The 12559-nt window shown below is 47.6% G+C and overlaps 1 protein-coding gene across 2 annotated transcripts in view; it reads left to right on the forward strand.

Moving 5' to 3' along the window:
* The first annotated feature begins 338 nt into the window (after positions 1-338).
* Positions 339-12559, forward strand: part of BCAP31 (B cell receptor associated protein 31) — a 24617-nt gene continuing 12396 nt past the window's right edge. The window contains exons 1-4 of one of the 2 annotated variants that reach the window (XM_036304853.1): positions 339-463; positions 1517-1652; positions 4344-4444; positions 10264-10411. In XM_036304853.1, the coding sequence (XP_036160746.1) occupies positions 1561-1652; positions 4344-4444; positions 10264-10411 (341 nt within the window). In that variant the 5' untranslated portion in view covers positions 339-463; positions 1517-1560. Of the gene's footprint in view, positions 464-1281; positions 1379-1516; positions 1653-4343; positions 4445-10263; positions 10412-12559 lie in introns of those variants that run through there. The other variant, XM_036304852.1, reaches the window with a different exon arrangement.

The following is a 12559-nucleotide window of genomic DNA, read 5'->3' on the forward strand; positions in this document are numbered from 1 at the left end:
TCCCCACCCACCCACCCCTCCCCAGGGGCGAGTCAGGGGAAAGGGAGGAGGCGAAGGAGGGGCGGGAGGCGGAGGAGGCGCGGGAGGCGGAGCCCGGGCGCACTGTGCCCCACCCCGCCCTCTCCCCACGGTGGACCCCAACCCCTTTCCGGACCAAAGAGACGTGGGAGGACCGCGCGGGCTAGAGAAGCAGCGCCTCGTCTTCCCGCCAAGGCCTCGCCCCGCCTCCCCGCGCTTCCAAAGCTCCGTTTCTTCCCTAGTCCTGGGAATCGGCGCATCGGCTCGGGAGGCGGGGCGGAAAGCGGCCATGGGCGGAGCCTACGGGGCCTCGCTTCGGCTGGGGGAGGGGCGGGGCCCTGTCTACGCTTCCGGTTTCCGGCTGCGGGGGAAGGGGCGTGGCCAGGGCCAGGGTGGGAGAGTTTGGCGGCCACAGTGGAGCGTGCTTGGTTCTCTGAGAAACTCGGTGAGCGGGGCCGCAAGCCTGTCCGGGCTTTGGGGCCGCCCAGGTCCCCTCTGCCCTTTGAAGACGGGAGCGGCGGGCAGTGTGGAGAGGCCCTGGGGTCGAGGGCCGATCCTGGAGTGCGGGGGCAGGGTTGGGCTGAGGGAAGTGGGGGCGGCGGCGGGCCGAGCTCGGCTCCGGGGGCGTGAGGGCCGGCTGCGGTGTCGGAGGGCGGTGGCCAAGCCCCTCCGGAGGAGCCTCGGGCCTGGGAATTGGGTGTGGGGGGGGGCGTGCCGGGCTAGGGCCACGTCGAGGCGCTTCCGGGGAGGCTGTGCGCGGCGTCAGGTGAGACTGGCCGACCGCATGCCGCCGGAAGGGTCTCCTCCGGCTTCTGAGGAGACAGTTGCTTCTAGAAGTTTCTCTGGATGCGGCGGTGAGGCACTTAGCCGAGACCTGCATTTGCTCTTGGCCCTTGGTGTCGCTTGACTCCCGCCCTCTAGGAGTCGCTCTTGTGGGCTTTTTGAGGTACTCCGAGTCCTCCAGTCCCATCGGAGGCAGGCGCAGGCCGTCGGGAAGCCTGTTAAGCTCCGCTCTAGCCCCAGAGGGAGCTGCTGGTTTTAGGGAAGGGCCTCCCGGGACTCGAGGGTGGGGTGGGGTGTGCCCTCGCTTTTGGAGAAACTGCGTTTCTGAAATATTGCCGCCGCGGAGCCGGCTGGGAGCTGGGAGCTGGGAACTGGGAGTCTCTGCCGCGAGCTTCCCGTGTCTGGGAAGGGAGCGGGCCTGATGGGTGTTGAGAATTTTCTCCTATCTATATAATCTTTGTTAAAAACACGTTCCCATTTAAACAGGTACAAGGTGTCTCTTGGACTCCCTGGGGAAAGGAATTGTCCAGAAGGTGGCTCTGGACATGTTGACGCACTTACTGGAGGGGACAGCAAAGTAACTCCGCCCCGGCAGGTGGAAGTTGGGCAGGCCTTTGTGCATGAATGCTCAAGTCTCCCTGCTGAGTGGCGCCCCATTTCCAGGGTAGCATGGCTGTCCAGTTTTCATGATTCCTGTTCGTTCCGTGCCCTGTAGAAAAGAAGCTCACATCTCCCTGTTGGAAATCTTCTAGCAACAGGATGAGCCTGCAGTGGACTGCAGTTGCCACCTTCCTCTATGCAGAGGTCTTTGCTGTGCTGCTTCTCTGCATTCCCTTCATTTCACCCAAAAGGTATGGCCTGTGGAACAAGCAGGCAGGCATATAAGAACGAGACTGTTGCCAAGCCCCAAAGCTTATGTGTGTAAAATTGGTAGACCCTGGAATTAGGGCCAGACAGAAACAGGTAGAACATGTCTGGGGTGGGGGTGGCAGGGGTTGTGTTTACTACTTACTGCCAACCTTTCACACCGTTCTGCTTTGTCATGTTGAGTTCCTTTCCTGTGCACCCTGCCTCTGGTCTTCTGAATGCCCCAAAGGGAAGAAGACCTAGCTCTAGTTACAGTTCTGGGAATGATGCCTTCCTGCTTCCCCTTGGGTCCCTGGGGTTTGGAGGATGGCAAATGTGGGATCCGGAAGACTTGCACCACGGGATCATGTTGTTGCTTATTTGGTGACTTTTGTCCTACTAAACTACTCTCACTGGCATTGCGTAGTAGCCTCATGAGCATTACTCAGCCTATGCAGGGTGAAGCCATATTCTCTTTCAGTGAACAGAGGACCTGTTAAAAGTTAATTAATTTTTAATTGCATATAACATATGAACACGTTCTGACTTAAATTAGAACATTACAAATGAGGCTGAGACTCCACAGATATACATTTTTTTATTGTTTTTGTGTGTTAATTCTCACCCGAACATATTTTTCCCATTGCTTTTATTTTATTTTTATAAAATATATTTCTATTAATTTCAGACAGGAAGGGAGAGAGAGAAAGAAACATCAGTGGGAGAGAGACACTGATTGGTTGCCTCCCCCATGTGCCCTGATTAGTGCCAGGAATTGAAACTGTGACCCCTTGGTGGGCCGGCCAATGCTCTAATCACTGAGAATACCAGCCAGGGCAATAAGTATTTTTTAAATCCTTACCTGAGGATATGTTTTTACTGATTTTTGGAGAGAAAGAGAGAGAGAAACAAACATTGATGTGAGAGAAATATCCATTAGTTGCCTCCCGTATGTGCCCAATCTGGGATCGAATCCTCAACCTAGGTATGTTCACTTAGGGATGGGGAATTGAACCCATCGCTTTTTGGTGTATGGGGCAATGCTCTAGCCAACTAAGCCACCTGGCTAGGGCTCCAAAGATATATATATATATATATATATATATATATATATATATATATATATATATATATATATATATTAATATATTTTATTGATTTTTTACAGAGAGGAAGGGAGAGAGATAGAGAGTTAGAAACATCGATGAGAGAGAAACATCGATCAGCTGCCTCCTGCACACCCCCCACTGGGGATGTGCCCGCAACCCAAGTACATGCCTTTGACCGGAATCGAACCTGGGACCCTTCAGTCCGCAAGCCGACGCTCTATCCACTGAGCCAAACCGGTTTCGGCATATTTTTTAAAACTGTTTTTAGCCTGGCCCGTGTGGCTCAGTTGAGCATTGACCCATGAACCAGGAGGTCATGGTTTCATTCCCGGTCAGGGCATATGCCTGGGTTGCGGCTTGATCCCCAGTAGAGTCCTGCAGGAGGCAGTCAGTTGATGATTCTCTCGCATCGTTGTTTCTCTCTCCCTCTCCCATCCTCTTTGAAATCAATAAAAAATATTTTTTAAAAAGCTGTTTTTAATGAAAACACATATACCTGATGTGATACTATAGAAAGCATATAGCACTACCTAAGGAATATTTTTTGCCAAAAACCAAACCATATCTTGAATCTTCATACCTCATACAATTTGGAAGAAATACAGAAACAGAGGCCTCCTGGGAACTGCTATCTGGGAGGTTTTGTAGGCTAAACAACCTGGTTTTTGCATAAAGTAAATTGGGAAAGAAAACAAAAGTGGCCAAGGGAAGGGCTCATAGAGTAGGAGAGATTTAAGATACTTTTCTTTCTCTTTTTTTGATACTTTTCAACTAAATGCAGAATTGGAGCCTTGTCTCTGGACTCAAACAATCCAGCTATTTAAAAATACAACCATTGGACTGTGGGATTCTGGCTCTGATAGTGAGGGCTACTTACTGATTTTCTTGAGGTTTGGTCATGGTATTGTGATTACATTAACCATTTTCGAAGGCTCTTCTCTGATAGAGCTACATTCTTAGGTATTTGAAGGGAAATGAAGGGAGGTTGGGTCTGCTTCATAATAATCCAGGGTGGTGGGGTTCTAGATGAACCAAAATTGCTCACATGGAAAAACAACTTAAATAACATTTATGTGACAAGCATTTTGAAGACTACATAGAGAAATGCAGTAGAAAGTAAGTTTCCCATTTCCTTCCCCAGTGACTACCAGTGTTTATGACTGGTGTTCTAGAAATTTCTATTTATGGACAAGCATCTTTTTTTTAACCACTTAAAAAATTTATTTCAGAGAGGAAGGGAGAGGGAGAGAGAGATAGAAATATCAGTGATGAGAGAACCATTGATTGGCTGCCTCCAGGATGCCCCCCCAGTGGGGATTGAGCCTGCAACCCGGGCATGTGCCCTGACTGGGAATTGAGCCATGATCTCCTGGTTCATTAGTTGATGCTCAGTCACTGAGCCATGCCAGTTGGGCTTAACCACTCTTGAATGGATGTCATAAATTGGAAAAATGAAGCACCTGAGTCTGGGTCTGTATGGGATATTCAGCCATTGGAGAAGACTGCAAAACTGGGTTTCTGTTCTTAAGACCCAGAGCCCAAGTGTGTTCTTTCTCTACAGCCCCTGTCTTTTTGTTTTCTTCACAGATGGCAGAAGATATTTAAGTCCCGCCTGGTGGAATTGGTAGTGACCTATAGCAACACCTTCTTTGTCGTTCTCATTGCCATCCTTGTGCTGCTGGTCATTGGTGAGTGACCTGTGGCAGAGAGCAGCTACCTGCCCTAGACTCTTGCCGTGGCCTTTGCTGTAAAGCTCGGTGCCATGTTTCACGTGTAGCATACAGTTTTGGCTTTTCAGAGACAGACCACTTAAGTGTCTCTGTCTTTCTCTTGGGGGAGAGACTCTCTTCCTCCACAAAAAGGGTACTTGGCAGGGCCTTCACTTTGACCAGCAGTCTTTGTGGACCCTGTGCTGACCACTTCATGTCTCTGGGGCAGCTCCTCTCGGTCATTCCAGAACTGAAACCAAGAGAAACTTTATTGGCCCTTGCTGACCTTGGTCTAAGTAGTACTGCTCTCCAGTCACTTAGCATCAGTCTCTCCCTCCGTGCCTGAAATAGGCCATGATTAGGGGAATGAGTGACCAAGTAGACAGGGAGCCTAGCTGGGAAAGAAGCTGCTGTGTCCTGTAGTATAGGGATGACCAAGAGGTCTGAACTTCAGGTCTTTCCAGGTCCTTCCAGCTCTGAAGTTCTATAAACCCCACATTGAGGTGCACACTAGCAGGGGCTTGAAAGATAAACTGGTCCTCAGGCATGCCAGGGATGGGGTCTGGGGCCAGGTGGTACTAAGATGGAAGGCAAACATTTTGCGACGTTCTGGTAGCATGATTATTCAGAGACCAGCAGAATTAGTGAAGCTTGGACTCCAAAGTATTGGCTCGGCTCTGCCACAGACTGTGGTCCTGTCTCCAAGGTGTGCTTGCTTAAGCTCAGAGCACTCCTCTCTTCCTAGTCCACGTCAGAAATGCAGCAGGGGCCCCTGGCTGGTGTGCCTCAACTGAGTGGGCCTTGTTCGGTGCGCCAAAAGGTCACCGGTTAGATTCCTACTAGTCAGGACGTATGCCCGGGTTGCCTGCTTGATCCCAAGTAGGAGGTAGCTGATCTGTTTCTCTCTCACATTGATGTTTCCCTCCTTCCCTCCCCGCCTCTCCCTCCGTCCCTCCCTCCGTCCCTCCCCCTTCCTCCCTCTCTAAAATCAATGAAAAACAACAACAATAACAAACCATATTAAAAAAAAGAAATGCAGCAGGGGGTGGGAGGCCAAGGGGCCCTATAGTTTAGGGGAACTTGCATGGCCCCACCCACTAGCTACTGTGTTAGGCACTTCTCTTTCCTAAATGTCTCAGGGCCTGATGGGATGTGTTCAGGCAGGAATACCTCTGCATAGGCCAGGTGTGGCCTGCTTATTCTCAGCCATGTAGGGTGGGTGCCAGCTGCCCGCATACCTTGCTGTTGAAATACTTGGTAAGTCTCCACCGTGAGGTAGCTCTTTCCGATCAGGGTCCTCTGAGCCCGCAGGGGTAGGGAATATGAACTTCATCCCCTGAGCACGAAAAGTCAGGCTTTTCTTGTGCTTTTGCTTTTGAATGTGGGGTAGGGGTGAGAATTGGGATGGGGAGGGACTGTGCTAGGGGTATTTCCTCTGCGCTGTGCCCTTCTGCAAACCAGACTCTAGGAGCTCTCCATTTTCTAACACACCGAAGTGGGCCAGGAAGGCCCCTTACGGAGAACCCAATAGTTAGCAAAGTCGTCACTCTTCTTTTTTGGAGTTGGGGAATTGCTCGAAAGTTTTAGAGAAACAAATCCCGCTATGGTGACAGGCTGCCCTAATGGTAAGAATTGTAATCTAGAGACGTCTGTAGAGTCTTCTACAAACATAAATGTCAGCTAGTAGTAAATACTAGTGAAAGGTGGTGGGCATACCAACTAGAGCTGTAGTGCTGGCTGGCTCCTAGTCTTCACTGAGAGGGGCCTAGGGCAGATCTGACTGGGGAGTGGGCTTGATGAGGGTCCAGGGTCAACTGCCCTGGGTTTGAGGCCCGAGATAGGGACAGCAGCACGCTGTTGTGTGGCTTGGGCTAGTATGGCTTAACACCACCATCCCCAATCTGCTCTTTGCCATAGGCCAATGTGGTCCTTAAGGTGGTGGGGTTCCTAGTTGCTGATGACAGTGTAGAAAAATATGCTTTCTTTAAATCACAAAAATAATATTTTTAAAAATTCAGAAACTTAACCTAAAAAGTTAAACTCTTCCACAGTTCCATGTCTCACCATAGTTGCATATCTCACAGATAACCATCATTAATGCTTTATTGCACAGTTCCATAGGCATTTTCTGTGCTGATGTCTTTGTTAATATACTACACACGTGTTGGAGCATGCATTTTTCCACTTATTGTATCTTAGACATCTTGTTACAGCAGTTGCATTCTTTTTAAAGATTGTGTAATATAGTTGTCCCTGGGGAATTGGTTCCAGGACCCCCATGGATACCAAATTCCATGGATGCTCAAGTCTCTTATGTAAAGTAGTGTAGTATTGCCCTAGCCGGTTTGGCTCAGTGGATAGAGCATCGGCCTGGGGACTGAAGAATCCCAGGTTCGATTCCGGTCAAGGGCATGTACCTTGGTTGCAGGCACATCCCCAGTGGGAGGTGTGCAGGAGGCAGCTGATTGATGCTTCTCTCTCATCGATATTTCTAACTCTCTATCCTTCCTTTCTCTCTGTAAAAAAACAATAAAATATATTTTTAAAAAAAAGTAGTATAGTATTTGCAAAAAACCTATGCACACCCTCCCATATACTTCAAATCATCTCTGGATTATTTATAATACCTAATACATATAATGCTATGCAAATAGTTGTTACACTGTATTGTTTAGGGAATAATGACAAAAAAGTCAGTACATGTTCAGTACAGACATGACCATCATAGACCTAACTACATAATACACAAATAGCAACAATGCAATATTTTTTTTCAAATATTTTTGATTTGCATTTGGTTGAATCCAAAGATGTGGAACCCACAGATACGGAGGGCTGACTATACAGGCATACCTCAGAGATATTGTGGGTTCAGTTCTAGACCAGTGAGGTGGATACCACAATAAAGCGAGTCACCCAAATGTTTTGGTTTCCCAGTGCATATAAAAGTTATGTTTACATTATACTGTAGTCTGTTAAGTGTATAATGGCAATATGTTTAAAAAATACTATAAATACCTTAACTAAAAATACTTTATTGTGATCTGGCCAGTGGCTCAGTTGGTTGGAGTATCATCCTGTGCACCAAAAAGGTGGTGGGTTTGAGTCTCAGTCAGGGCACATGCCTAGGTTGTGGGTTCAAACCCTAGTTGGGGCGTGTATGGGAGGCAACCTATCAATGTTTCTCTCACATTGATGGTTTTCTTTCCCTTCCCCTCTCTAAAATCAATAAAACCATATCCTTGGGTGAGGATTAAAATTTTTTTTTTTTTTTTTTTGCTGTTAAAAAGGCTAACCATCTGAGCCTTCAGCGAGTCATAATCTTTTTGCTGGTAGAGGATCTTGCCTCAATGTTGATGAAAACTCATCAGTAAGGTACTTGTATTCTATCATATGGTTATACTATAATTTAATTGCTTCTTTTTTTTTATTTGTTAATCCTCACCGAGGATATTTTTCCATTGACTTTTTTTAGAGTGGAAGGGAGGGGGAGAGACACAGAGAGAGAAACATCGATGTGAGAGGGACACATTGATTGGTTGCCTCTGGGGATCGAGCCTGCAACTGAGATACGTGCCCTTGATCAGAATCGAACCTGGGACTCTTAGTCCTTGGGCCGATGCTCTATCCACTGAGCCAAACCTGCTAGGGCTAATTCCTTCTTTATAGGCATCCTAATTTCATTGCACATTTATGCAAGTGCTTCTGTAGGATAAATTCATAGAAGTGGAATTGATGAATCCAAGGGAGTGAACATTTTAAATTATGTGTCTTAGTTTGGGCTGCTGTAGCAAAAATACCATAGACTGGGTGGCTTAAAGAAACAGACATTTATTTCTCACAGTTCTGGAAGTACAGGATCAAGGTGCCAGCAGAATTGGTGTCTTGCGAGAGCCCTCTTCCTGGTTCATAGACTACTGCCTGCTGTGTCCACATGGCAGAAGAGGGTAGGGATTTCTCTAGGGTGGCTTTTATAAGGGCACTAATCCCATTCATGAGGGCCTTGTGCTCATGACTTAATTACCTCCCAAAGGCCCCACCTCCTAATATCACATTGGGGATTAGTATTCCACACAGGAATGTGAGGAGACAGGAACATGCAATCCATTGCAAATAGGTGAGTTGCCCACTTCATACCCCTGCTAATAGTGTTGGAGAGTGTTCGCTTTTAAGATACAGATTTAAATGTTTTTTTAAGTTGATTTTTAGAAAGAGAGGAAGGGAAAGAGAGAGAAACTGATGTGAGAGAGAAACATTGATCGATTGCTTCCCACACACACCCTAACCGGGGATTGAACCTGCAACCTTGGCATGTGCCCTGACTGGAAATCAAGCTGGCAACCTTTTGGTATATGGGACGATGCTCAACCGAGTCACACCTGCCAGGGCACAATACAGATTTAACATAAAGGCACCAGTAAGGAAAGGTAGGCTTTTATAATGTAAAATCAACTTAAAAACCAAGCAGTCTCAAGCCAGGAATTAAGAATTAAACCATGTCCATACAGTGATACCTTGCCCCTTTTATATGGGGGTCTATTAAGAGCCCTCTTTAGGTAGGTCTTTATGAACTGACTTAAAAAGATGTCTGGGTGTAGGAGAGAAAGCAGTAGCTATGGGCTGGTTCCATTTCTATTACACAAACAGATGTAAAAATATTTATAAACTTAAGTACTGTATGTCTAACAACGGCTCTCAGGAGCAGAGGCTGTTCACTATTCAGGAGTTACTTGCATGCCCCCTGTGTACCCTAAACTTTGCTAGGCCCTGGGGATTTCTGTTCTTATTGAGTTTTTAGTTTATATTTTTCTTCACTATAAAGACTATCAGTTTTTTTTAAAATTTTTTTAAAAAATATATTTCTTTATTGATTTCAGAGAGGAAGGAAGAGGGAGAGAGAGATAGAAACATCAATGATAAGAGAGAACCATTGATCGGCTGCCTCCTGCACACCCCCTACTGGGGATCGAGCCCGCAACCTGGGCATGTGCCGTTGGCTGGAATCGAACCCGGGACCCTTCCGTCTGCAGACCAATGCTCTACCCACTGAACCACACCAGCTAGGGCTTGAGTTTTTAGTTTAATTTGGGGGAGACACGATAAACCTATAATTAAGGTAATTTCAGATAAGGGTGTGTATTACCAAGAAAATAACAGTGTAATGTGACTGAAAGCGACAGCTTTAGAAATGATGGCCACATATATACCCTGCTGGAAGTGACCGTTATGGAGTTCTTTTTCCAAATTTCTGGAATGTTTGAATTTTTGATGACCACAAATGCCTTTTTTAATCCAAATAAAATGGTTTGAGTAATAAAACCCATTATAAAGCTTAGAGATGAAAATCCTTGAATCTTTAGCAGGCATCCTCTGGTTCTTGCCTCCTAGGCAGCTCATACTTCCTCAGCGGTCATTTCCATAAGCAGGACTACCCTAGCTTATCAGTGGGGTGGCTGGTGGCCTGCCTGACTTGATAGAACCGGACATTAGGGGGACCATGGCAAAGGGGGCTGCTCCTGGCTAGCAATGCCTCAGACTTGGTTAGCATCTTGACACAGCGAGCAAGCCTGTGGCCTGGGTAGAATGGGGCCAGGGAACGACATGAGAAAAGCTGGAGGAGCAAGAGGGTCTGAGGGCAGAGCTCTGGTGGGCATTCCATGAGGTGTGTCTAGAAGGGGTGATAGCAGGAGACAGTTTGAGGGAATTGAGACCTCCCCAACTCACACTGTCTCAGCTGGACAGTCTGGACTTCTTCCAGAGGGAGTTAAACCCCGTGTCATCTCCCTGTTTCACCACAGATGCTGTACGTGAGATTTCGAAGTATGACGACGTGACAGAGAAGGTGAACCTCCAGAACAACCCTGGAGCGGTGGAACACTTCCACATGAAGCTTTTCCGTGCCCAGCGGAATCTCTACATTGCTGGCTTTTCCTTGCTGCTGTCCTTGTGAGTGGGGAGGGGTGAGGGACTGTGAGGGGGCCTCTGGGCTGTGACTTTGATTCCTCAGTAGATGGCCTTGAACCCGAGGCCTGTCTATGTTAGGGGATCCACACAGTTTCCCCAGAGGCCTCCAGTTTTTCCCCTGACCTCCAGAGGCAACATAAAGAGTGAGACAGGACTGACTGGAAGGTTAGAAGATGCGAGTTCTGGCTCTGCCACAACTTGCCACATGCTCTCTTAGGGCAAATGCATTAGCAGCTTGCTCTCTGTACATAGTGTGAAGTGAGGTGTTTCCCTCTTCTGGGAGAAGCAGAAGGTTAAACTGGCTTCTTGCCTTGGGAGGAATGGGTAAAGGCATGGCTGAGACTGACTGTGTCCCTAGAGCCTTCCCAGATGTTAGACCTCTGGGAGCACATTCTGATCCATGGCAGTCTGTTTATTTCTTTCCTTTTTTTTTTTTGTAAGATTGAAGGCCTTGATTAGGGTCATGGGGTTGGCTAGTTGGGCAAGACTAGACTGATAGGAAGCACCTGTTTGAGCTTGGGGCTGGTTTACTGCCTCTTGCTCACAGGGGTTCTGATTGGGGCCCTGGCTGTTCTCAAGTATGCTGACTGGCAGGGGGTAGACATAACACTCAGGCCGAGGGCTTCCAGAGGAGTCCGGATGGCACTCATAGTGCGGATACTCAAAAGCTGGGCAAGTGTTTGGATCCTTTGTTGGGCTGGAATCTCCCACCACTCGTCACCTGGACATTCTTTTTCACTAGGCATTAGAATGACTACATGTCTGGGTTTCAGTTTTGCAGAAAAAGTCAGTTGCTCAGGTGAGCCTGCCCTCTCTGGGTCAGAGTTGGAAAAGTGGCAGGGGTGGTGCTGGAAAGGGCAGACAGCTCTTCAAGGTGAGCCGAATGATCAGAGTCGGGAAATGAGAAGTCTGGAAGGAGTTGGACACAGACTCTAGAATTTTAGGGTTTCTGGAACCTCTGAAAAAGATGATGATGATCTTGTAGGCTGAGACTGAAAGGGAGGCAAAAACAGGATTCTGACTCCATCTGCATGGGAGCTGGGAGGGGTGGAGTGGGACATGATGGCACTGTAAGTCTGAGGGACTACAGAAGCACTCAGGGCTTCCCAGCCAGGTCACATCTCATCTGAAAGATAGGAAGGACAGGACGAAAAGCAAGGACTGCCCCAGAAGAGCACACGGAGCTTAAGAATAGTATCAGGAAGGCGGAACCCTGCAATGAACTCTGGATTGTGAAGCACGGTGTAGGACATGGGAGAAGAAGTCCCCTTAATGTTTCTGTGTCAAGTAAAGAATGGTGGGCAGAAGGTTAAGGGTCAAGGAGGCATTGAGATGAGATGATTGAAATCTCAGAAGGGTAAAGGTAGGCTGAAGTGCCCAGCTACTCAAAATAATTTAGCTTCCACTTGTGCTTGATGGCATTATGTCTGGGGGATCTTGCAATTGTTTGTAGATGGAATTGCGGGTTGGGAGAGATTCTGGAAGACTACAGACAGGCAAGCATCTCAGTTTCCAAAGGGAGGCGAAGATAGATGAGATAATGACTAGAATGGGGGGGTCTGATTCTTATCTCAAGCCATGTTCTAGAAAGAATAGCTTGTGTGCATTTACGTGCAAAGAGGCATAGTTGGTGACTACTCTGAATTCTTTAGAGAGCCAGTTCTCTCAGTCTGCCCCCGCCTTCTGTTGAGCTAGTATATGTGGGTTTTTGGCAGGATGATTGCCAGGCTCCAATTCAATTTTTTAAAAAAATATTTTTGTTGATTTCACAGAGGAAGGGAGAGGGAGAAAGAGAAACATTAATGATGAGAGAGAATCATTGATTGGCTGCCTCCTGCACACCCCACACTGGGGATTGAGCCCGCAACCACGGCATGTGCCCTGACCGGGAATCGAACCATGCCAGCCGGGTTCCAATTCAATTTTTATGGATCAGGTGCTGAAGTGTGGCCCCATGCTGCCATAACAGTGTCATTGGGTGGGGTTTTAAATCCCATGAGTGGCTGCCCCATGGGTCAGTTCCATCCAAATAGAGGCCTCAGGAGCTTGTGCTCTACCCCCAACCTGCTCAGTGTTCTGTGCTGAGGGCGGTTGTCATGGTGAGCAGATGCAGAGAGATATGAAAGCTAG

Source organism: Myotis myotis, unplaced genomic scaffold (genome assembly GCF_014108235.1).
Source record: "Myotis myotis isolate mMyoMyo1 unplaced genomic scaffold, mMyoMyo1.p scaffold_m19_p_4, whole genome shotgun sequence".
Lineage (NCBI taxonomy): Eukaryota > Metazoa > Chordata > Mammalia > Chiroptera > Vespertilionidae > Myotis > Myotis myotis.